Raw genomic sequence first — 9,866 nt, 5'->3', positions numbered from 1 at the left:
TCCATCATTTCGAATCGGGATGCACGATTCACGTCAGAGCTATGGTAAGCGATGCATAAATCTTTCGGCTCACGGTTAGACATGAGCACAGCATATCACCCTCAGACGGATGGGCAGTCTGAGCGAACGATTCAAACACTTGAAGACATGCTTCGGGCGTGCGTGATTGATTTCGGCAACGGCTGGGAAAAGCACCTCCCTTTGGTGGAGTTTTGATACAATAACAGTTATCACACCAGCATACAAGCCGCTCCATTCGAGGCATTGTACGGACGTAAATGCCGGTCACCTCTCTGTTGGGCAGAGGTGGGGGATAGTCAGATTACGGGTCCAGAAATTGTAGTGGACGCCACAGAAAAGATTGCACAGATACGACAACGCATGGCGGCAGCACGCGACCGTCAGAAAGCCTACGCAGACAAGCGTAGAAAGCCATTGGAATTTCAGATCGGGGACCGGGTTTTATTAAAAGTCTCACCCTGGAAGGGTGTGGTTCGTTTTGGCAAACGGGGCAAACTAAATCCGCGATATGTCGGACCGTTCGAAATCATTGAGAAAATAGGCAAGGTAGCCTACAAGTTGAACCTACCAGCTGAACTCAGTGCAGTTCACAATGTATTCCACGTGTCGAATCTGAAGAAATGCCTATCAGATGAGACCCTTATCATTCCTTTCAAGGAACTCACTATCGATGAGCGGTTGCAGTTCGTCGAGGAACCAGTTGAAATCACGGACCGGGATGTGAAGGTCCTCAAAAACAAGAGAATCCCTCTTGTTCGAGTACGTTGGAACTCTAAACGTGGCCCAGAGTACACCTGGGAACGCGAAGAGAGGATGACAGAAAAGTACCCCCAGTTATTCGAAACCAATGCAACCACTACTGAGGCTGAAGCTACTACTTCGGAATTTCGGGACGAAATTCCAGATCAACGGGGGGAGGATGTGACACCCCAGGAAAATCAGTGAACGATTGAACTTACCTAGCTTCCTCAGTGAGTGCATACCAAATTTCGGGACGAAATTTCTTTTTAGTTGGGGATAATGTGACAACTCGTACTTTAGACTTACTGTGTGTAACGTTATATGCTTACGTGAACCATATTATTTGAATGAATACATGATATGTTATGTTTATGTGATATGTGTGTATTATATACTAGTATAGTGAACGAGCCCAAACCGCACACTATAACTCGATCGTACAAGACTAACCGGTCACACAAGCCCATTTGGGCCACACCTTGTACGCGGACCCATAGGGCACCCGAGTTGGGTTCGGCCCACTTGTTTTGTACGCAAACAAACACCCATCTAGGGGTAGTTCTCTCATTTGTCACAAAACACAACACACACAAGAAACCCTAGATCTCTCTCTCTCTATCTCGTTTGCTTGGAACCCGACGACACAAGACCTTCCTTGTTCGGATCACCCTTTTCTGCCATTAATCGGTTAGTATGTTTATGTTTGTATTCATGGTTAAAGATATGATTCATATGAAATTGCTCATGTCCATCGGCTTGTTCTTGATGTGTATACCGAATGATTTTAATGGATTTGTATGGTTATTATGATTGGTCATGTTATTGAATGATACTAGGTGTTAATCGGCTGTGATTTGATAAATGATATAATTGTTAAGTAATCGGCTCTTATGTGTAAGTGCTAATGTTCATATGAATCGGATAGTTTAGAAGTTATAAGATAGGTTCATGAAAATCGTTATGTTACTGTTCGTGTGTTTAGTTAGGGTTCATATGAATTCATAATAGATTTGCTTGTTTGATCGAATAACACATGGATGGAAACTGTTAATCGTTGATTGATTTTGTGCAAGTTTGGAAACCACGAAACTGATTGCATGAAACATGGAAATCTGTTACACGTTGATAGACTTAACACGGTTGCGAGTCGAGACCGTGGTTGCGAGTCCAGTTGCGACTCGGGATCTCACACCAATACAGCAGCACGAACCGAGACCACGGTTGCGAGTCCCATTGCGACTCGACACCGGACCATGACAAGCCGAAACCATAGTTGCGAGTCCCGTTGCGACTCGAAACCTTCCGTTGCGACTCAAAACCTCCCGTTGCGACTCGAGATCTCGACTCGAAACCATATGCACGTGCACACACAATTGGGCTTATGGGCTGTTTTGTTATTGGGCTGTTATGTGTTATGTTTATGGGCCGTTTATGTTATTGGATCAATTATGCTATTATTTGGGCCGGGAACTATTGAATTTCATCGGATGGACCGCACAAGGATGTTGGGCTTGTGCGAGTCCAAGTCTTGCATACGGTATACTATTAAAGCGTGTTTGATTGAATACATGTTACCATGACTTATACGCGCTCGTGACTTGTTGGACTATGTGTAAATATACGTGTATCATTTGAAGTCAAAACCTGACTTGTACAATAACCATGATAGGACGTGGTTGACCACTTACTAGCTTACCTGTACTTTCTGTGTATCTGCCGAGCAACCCAAGGTGAGTTCACACTCTTACCAAGGCATGGGATTCCCGGGGTGTTGGGAATGGGATTAAAAGGATAAGGTTGAATAGATTCATACGAATACCATTACTAGACTACCATACCATCGTCCTCGGTCGTGCAGGACACATACGTAAAACCTACGTATACTTATGCTACACGCTATCCTCGGTTGTGAAGGATACTCACGTAAAACCTGCGTGAACGGATACTCACTACTGCCTCGGTTGTGTCAGGCACTTACGTAAAACCTACGTAAACCCCCACGTACCCTATCCTCGGTTGTGAAGGATACTTACGTAAACCCTACGTAAACTTGTACGTATTACTGTTCTCGGTTGTGAAGAACACTTATGGATACGCATAGTCTAGTGGATTGATAACATGGGAAGCCCCCTCCAATAGGAACCTATACTGGCCCAGTAGAGCCACCTGATACTCATGAACGTACTATTACGCATTTACTTTCTGTGAACTCGCTCAACTAGTTGTTGACTCTCTGCTGCATGCCTTGCAGGACCTTAGGTACATTATGAAGCTTGCACAGGGAGGAGCAGGTCGTTATGGGATACGGATCGTGAACGATATTTGAACTTATAACTTATTTGGGTTTTCATTATTATGCTTCCGCTACTTAAACAAAGTTTGGTTTTGAAACATCAATCATGTCGTGATGAATTACTTTATCTACTTTTATTATTAAATGCTATGTTTGATATGATTGATGGCTTGATCCTGGTCAGTCACGCTCCCAAGCGGTGATACTCCGCAGGTGGATTTTGGGGGTGTGACAAACATACGTCGGCAAATGTTTGACTTGTGCGAGAGTCAAGACAGAGTACCAGAAACCCTCAGGCCTACTGCAACAACCCAGGATACCACAGTGGAAATGGGAAGAAATTTCCATGGATTTTGTTACTGGTCTGCCTAGATCCCAGCGTGGGAATGATACTATTTGGGTGATCGTAGATCGACTCACAAAGTCTGCTTATTTCCTGGCTATTAAGGAAACAGATAAGTTCTCTACCTTAGCAGACGTCTACTTGAAAGAAGTTGTTTCGAGGCACGGAGTGCCAACCTCTATTATTTCGGATCGGGATGCACGATTCACTTCAGAACTATGGCAAGCAATCCACAAAGCTTTTGGCTCTCGATTAGACATGAGCACAGCTTATCACCCTCAGACGGATGGGTAGTCTGAGCGCACTATCCAGACTTTAGAAGACATGCTTCGGGCGTGTGTTATCGATTTCGACAATAGCTGGGAAAAGCATCTCCCTTTGGTGGAATTTTCATACAACAACAGTTACCACACCAGCATACAAGCCGCTCCATTCGAGGCATTGTACGGACGTAAATGCCGGTCACCTCTCTGTTGTGCAGAGGTAGGGGATAGTCAGATTACAGGTCCAGAAATGGTAGTTGACGCTACTGAACGAATAGCACAGATACGACAACGCATGGCGGCAGCTCGTGATCGCTAGAAAAGCTACGCTGATAAACGCAGAAAACCACTCGAGTTCCAAGTTGGGGATCGAGTGCTACTCAAAGTCTCACCCTGGAACGGTGTGGTTAGATTTGGTAAACGAGGCAAGCTCAATCCACGGTATGTTGAACCGTTCGAAATCACTGAAAGGATAGGAAAAGTAGCCTACAGGCTAAACCTACCAGCTGAACTCGGTGCAGTTCACAACGTATTCCACGTGTCGAATCTGAAGAAGTGTCTGTCAGATGAGACCCTCATAGTTCCTTTTAAGGAACTCACTATCGACGAGCGGTTGCAGTTCGTCGAGGAACCAGTTGAAATCACGGACCAGGATGTCAAGGTCCTCAAGAACACTAGAATACCTCTTGTACGAGTTCGTTGGAACTCCCGTCGTGGCCCAGAGTATACCTGGGAACGAGAAGATCAAATGGAACTCAAGTATCCCCAGTTATTCGAAAACCGTGCAACCACTACTGAGGCTGAAGCTACTACTGCAGAATTTCGGGACGAAATTCCAAATCAACGGGGTGATGATGTGACACCCCAGGGAAACCAGTAAACGATACAACTTACCTATCTACCTCAGTAACCGCATGCTAAATTTCGGGACGAAATTTCTTTCAAGTTGGGGATAATGTGACAACTCGAGTTTCCAAGATTTCTCCTCTATGTGTTACTCTTTTTATACAATGTTTGTGTTTCGTTGCATTATTAGTGTGCACCATGATTTGTTTGCAAGATGTACATGTGCTATATGTGTTGTTAGTAATTAAGAGTATGGTTAGGTTTGTTAAGTGCTTCACCACACACACACACATGACATATCTTGGGCCGCGGGTATCACCTCAGCCCATGCGATTGACATTGGGCTGCACACATTTTGAATTCCCACCTTACTACACATCGGCCATACTTGAATCACCCTTAAAGACCCAAACTGCCTTTGTGATAGATACATAGCAAACATATGGGCTTTAGCCCATCTCAGTTAAGTAATTAACCGCCCCAAACCATTGTTTGATTAGCTGTAATAACCGGCCCAAACTTCTTCTGTCCATATATCAATATGTACATAAATAAGAATGCAGACTACAATAAACCCTACCCTTGTATCCTTGGTGCGTCGGCAGTAGCAAGACCCCCCCCCCCTTCTCGAGTTATCATCTTATTCGAAGTCTGGTTAGTAGTTCTTGTCTATGGATTATTTATATTTGCATGATATCATGTGTATGTGTTATGTGATCATGGCCACCGAATAGCATGGTAGTTTTATTAAACTTGTTAGGATAACCACTTGAATGATTGGAGAATATGTTGACATCAGGGACCATGATTCGTGATATCATGTTAATTAATTTAGTAATTTTTGATGTGGTTGATGTTCATGTTAATTAATTTAGTAATTTTTGATGTGGTTGCCACGGTCCATTCACACAGTAGGATCGATGGGATGGTTAGGCTATGGGATGTTAATTTCATGATCATTAGTATGGTGATAGATGTTATGTAATAACAATGGTAGTTGGACGGTCCAATAAGACTTCAATGTTAATCAATTGCATTTAGGGCGGCACACTACATACTCAATTACATCAAAAGTCAATTTGTGCAGTCCATGTGATGTTTGGCAGTTGTCAGCCACTCATTGCCTTTGAATTCATACCATATTAGTTCTTTTGAAAAAAGATGTTTACATATGAACAATTTTGACCATATCGGCCATACAAATTAAAGCAAATGAAAGGTCCGAATTTTCCAAGCATCCTACTGTCCGAATTTTAAGAGGGGAGTTTGGTCCGATTTTTTATTAGAATGCATAGGGTCCGAATTTCAATATGCACGTGTTGGTCCGAGTTTTGTTATAAGGGATGTTGTCCGAGTTTTAATGCTTATAAGCCCTTGTCCGAGTTTTGCTTGTGATAGGGTGGTCCAAGTTTTGCTTGTGTTAGGGTGATAGGATTTAATAACACCTTCAAGTGATAACAACCAACACAAACCACAACACAATTCAAACCATCAGTTTTGATTTAATTGTATTGATTTTTCATTGGACCTCAATTGTAGTATGATGTGATGACTGACAACTTTACATTGATCACATGCAAGTATGAATATCACCTGCAAGTATGACAACAATTAATGATAGTAACCTACTTTGAATATAGCAAATTATTTCTGCACTAACATGATGATTGTAATATGTGAGTTGTGCAATGTGATTGGACCCAATGTATTACATGCTCCTTGTCTTTTTCTATTTAGTTATGTAAGGTGAAAGGAAGGAATGGTTTGACCGATCACACACTAAACAACCGACCCTACACTCACTTTATTTGGAACTTTTTTTTGTGGTACACACATAATTGGGGTATGATCGAGTATATGATTCAAAGAATGGATTTTTATACACTGTTTGGGCCTGAGGGGAGTGGGCCGGGTAATACGAAAGTGTAACATTTGGGTTGAACATTAGTGTAATGGGACACGCACACCTGCTGGGCCGGGAAGTTATGGGCTGCGCACTTTGTTCGGGAGTATATGGTAATAGTTCTTGAGTAAGTTATGAACTGCACAAGGAAATAAGGGTGCATACTTATTAACTGTTAGGTGTAACTATGAAACAGGAACTTATGATGAGAACTTACATGTAATCTAAATGATTGTTATGTGATGCGTGATAATGATGTTTAATACATGCAATTTGACAGAACGTGTGAATTAATTGTATGCAAAAACTGATTATTGTGGGTAACCGTATTAGGATTGGGTTGACCAACTGAAAACGTAAACAAGATACTTAATCTGCCGAGCAAACCAAGGTGAGTTCACACTCTTACTAAGGCATGGGATTCCCGGGGATAGGGAATGGGTTGAATGATGGAATTGAACAATTACTCATACATACACGGTTACTAGACTATCTACCATGGTCCTCGGGTTAAGCAGGACACTTACGTAAAACCTACGTAAACAGGAATATGCTACTGTCTTCCGGAGTCAGGAAGGACACTTACGTAAAACCTACGTAAACAATAACATGCTACTGTCTTCCGGAGTCAGGAAGGACACTTACGTAAAACCTACGTAAACCCCACGCGTACCACTGTCATCGGGTACAGAAGGACACTTGCGTAAAACCTACGTAAAGCTTGTACGCACTACTGTTCTCGGTTGTGAAGAACACTTATGGTTACGATTAGTCTAGTGGATATACAACATGGGAAGCCCCCACCAATAGAACATACTATCGGCCCAGTAGAGCCACATGTTACAAACGAACTTACTATTACGCATTTACTTTCTGTGAACTCGCTCAACTAGTTGTTGATCCTCTGTTACATGCCTTGCAGGTCGTTAGGTACATGGAGCTTGCACAGGGAGGAGCTGGTCGTTGTGGACACGGATCGTGAATGTTTCATTTCACACTTGTTTATGTTGGGTTTTCTTTATACGCTTCCGCTAAACAGTGATAACATATTTATGTTTTGGAACACCTTTCATATGGATTGGTTTGGTTAAATTGCAATTACTTTTACTTTATACATTGTTCTATGTGATTGGTGGCTTGATCCTGGTCAGTCACGCTCCCAAGCGGTGATACTCCGCAGGTGGATTTTGGGGGGTGTGACATGTTTTTCCCCAAAAGAAACAGAAGGCGAAGTTCATTTATAAACCAAAGACAAATAACTCGGGAGCTAGCTCCTCCGGAACAAGTAGTGGGCAACCTATGGTGAAAGTGGCAAACTCATTCCAGCCTCTAACGTTGGATGCCGATGATGAACCAAAAAATGATAGTGTTCATGTTCAACACGAAACCTCTAAGGAGATGGACACTAAGAAGACTGAGGAAGTTCTAGAGAAGATCCCAACGGAAATGTCCAAGTTTATGGGTACCAATGTCACGGTAGTCGATCTGAGGGGGCAAGCATTCCCGGTTCTAATGGTTTAAATGGGTAGTGTTGCAGCATGGAACATTAGGGGTTTGAATCGTCCTCTGAAACAAAACGAGATTCGTGTTCTTATTGCTGAAAATAATTTAATTGTCTGTGCTATTTTAGAGACACATGTTAATGTTAGTAATCTTGGAAAAGTATGTAAGACTGTCTTCCGTAGGTGGAGTTGGACGTCGAATGGGGACTTGTGTCAACGAGGAACCAGAATTATCTTGGGGTGGAATTCGGATGAAGTTGATCTTATGGTTCTATCTCAATCAGACCAGGTTATTCAAACTCAGGTTCATTTTAAAGCTAACTCAAAAATGTTTCTGTGCTCCTTGGTCTATGCGGAGAATCGATATCAGCACCGTAGAATTCTTTGGGAAAACTTATGTAAGCATAGTTGCTTAGCTCATAATCAGCCGTGGGTAATTCTTGGGGATTTTAACACAGCTCTCAATATGGAAGATTGTTTATATGGCCCTTCGAATCACACAATTGGTATGAGAGATTTTTTTGATTGCATCCAAGTTGCTGAACGTATGGATGTTAAGAGTCACGGGTTACACTACACCTGGAATCAGAAGCCTAAAGAGGGGATTGGAGTCCTCAAGAAAATAGATCGTATTATGAGCAATATCAAATTTTTGGATTTATTTCCGGATGTGTATGCCATGTTTCAGCCGTCTCGGGTTTCCGATCATACCCCTTGTGTTCTTAAGTTGTCTCCTATTACTCGCAACAAGCAGAAGCCATTTAAATTTCCGAACTTTTTAACGTCTAAACCGGAGTTTAGACAATATGTTGTTAACGAATGGAATAAGGGTGTGCAAGGCTATGCTATGTTTTCTGTTATGAAGAAGTTGAGGAACTTGAAACCGTGCTTCCGTAAACTCTTACATCAATAAGGAAATCTTCATGACAAGGTTACTAGGCTTCGAAGTGAGCTGGATTCGGCCTAGCAACTTGTTGACACGAACCCTCTAGATGTTGAAGCTCGTGACTTGGTGGCCAAATGTCTTCATGATTTTCAGGTGGCGGCCTATGATGAGGACTGTTTTCTGAAGCAAAAATCGAAAATTGAGTGGCTTTGTGCTGGTGATTCGAATACTTCTTATTTTCACAATGCGGTAAAGAGTCGGAATTCTAGAAATAAAATATGATGTATTCATGATGTGCATGGAAATCGGTTTGAGGGTAAGGATGTCACTACTGCTCTGGTGGATCATTACTCTAATTTCTTGGGTACCGAACAGAGAGTTCAAAATTTGGATGATGAAGATCTAATTATTAAATCTCTTAACCAAGTCACGGCTAATCACATGGTTAGACAAATGACTCGAGAGGAGGTGAAAGCTGCAATGTTTAGCATTGGTGATAATAAGGCCCCCGGTCCAGATGGGTTCACATCTGCGTTCTTTAAACATTCTTGGGATATTGTCGGAGATGAGGTAACGAATGCTATTCTTGATTTTTTTTCAGAATGGTAAGCTTCTGAAGCAGGTCAACCACACTATTATTGCTTTGGTCCCTAAAAAGGATACTCCTAACTCGGTTATTGACTACCGTCCTATATCTTGTGGTAATGTCCTCTTCAAATGCATCAGTAAAATTATTACGGATAGGATCAAAGGGAGTTTGGATAAATTGGTCAGCATAAATCAGTCGGCTTTTGTGCCGGGCAGGAAGATCTCTGATAACATTCTTCTTACGCAGGAATTGATGCACAATTATCATCTTAATAGAGGTCCTGCAAGATGTGCTTTTAAGATTGATATTCAGAAGGCGTACGATACTGTTAATTGGTCTTTCCTGGAAACAATTCTTAATCGGTTTGGATTTCATCGCCAAATGGTCACATGGATTATGACCTGTGTTACCACGGTTTCATATTCTTTAAGTATTAATGGCGAGCTGCATGGTTATTTTGCAGGGAAACGAGGTCTTAG

General features: G+C 42.1%; 1 protein-coding gene across 1 annotated transcript; it reads left to right on the top strand.

The window, feature by feature from the left end:
- The first annotated feature begins 7,931 nt into the window (after positions 1-7,931).
- LOC110882013 lies at positions 7,932-8,825 on the top strand. The gene has a single exon (XM_022130123.1). The coding sequence runs from the start codon at positions 7,932-7,934 to the stop codon at positions 8,823-8,825; it is 894 nt and encodes a 297-aa protein (XP_021985815.1).
- The last annotated feature ends 1,041 nt before the right edge of the window (positions 8,826-9,866 follow it).

The sequence above is a fragment of the Helianthus annuus genome, chromosome 10, assembly GCF_002127325.2.
Source record: "Helianthus annuus cultivar XRQ/B chromosome 10, HanXRQr2.0-SUNRISE, whole genome shotgun sequence".
Lineage (NCBI taxonomy): Eukaryota > Viridiplantae > Streptophyta > Magnoliopsida > Asterales > Asteraceae > Helianthus > Helianthus annuus.
The sequence above is the reverse complement of the archived record's forward strand: the minus strand, read 5'-3'. Positions and strand labels throughout refer to the sequence as shown.

Bases quoted from the DNA above. Each gene is read 5' to 3' on its own strand.
- LOC110882013 (XM_022130123.1), top strand. From the start codon at position 7,932: ATGGGTAGTGTTGCAGCATGGAACATTAGGGGTTTGAATCGTCCTCTG.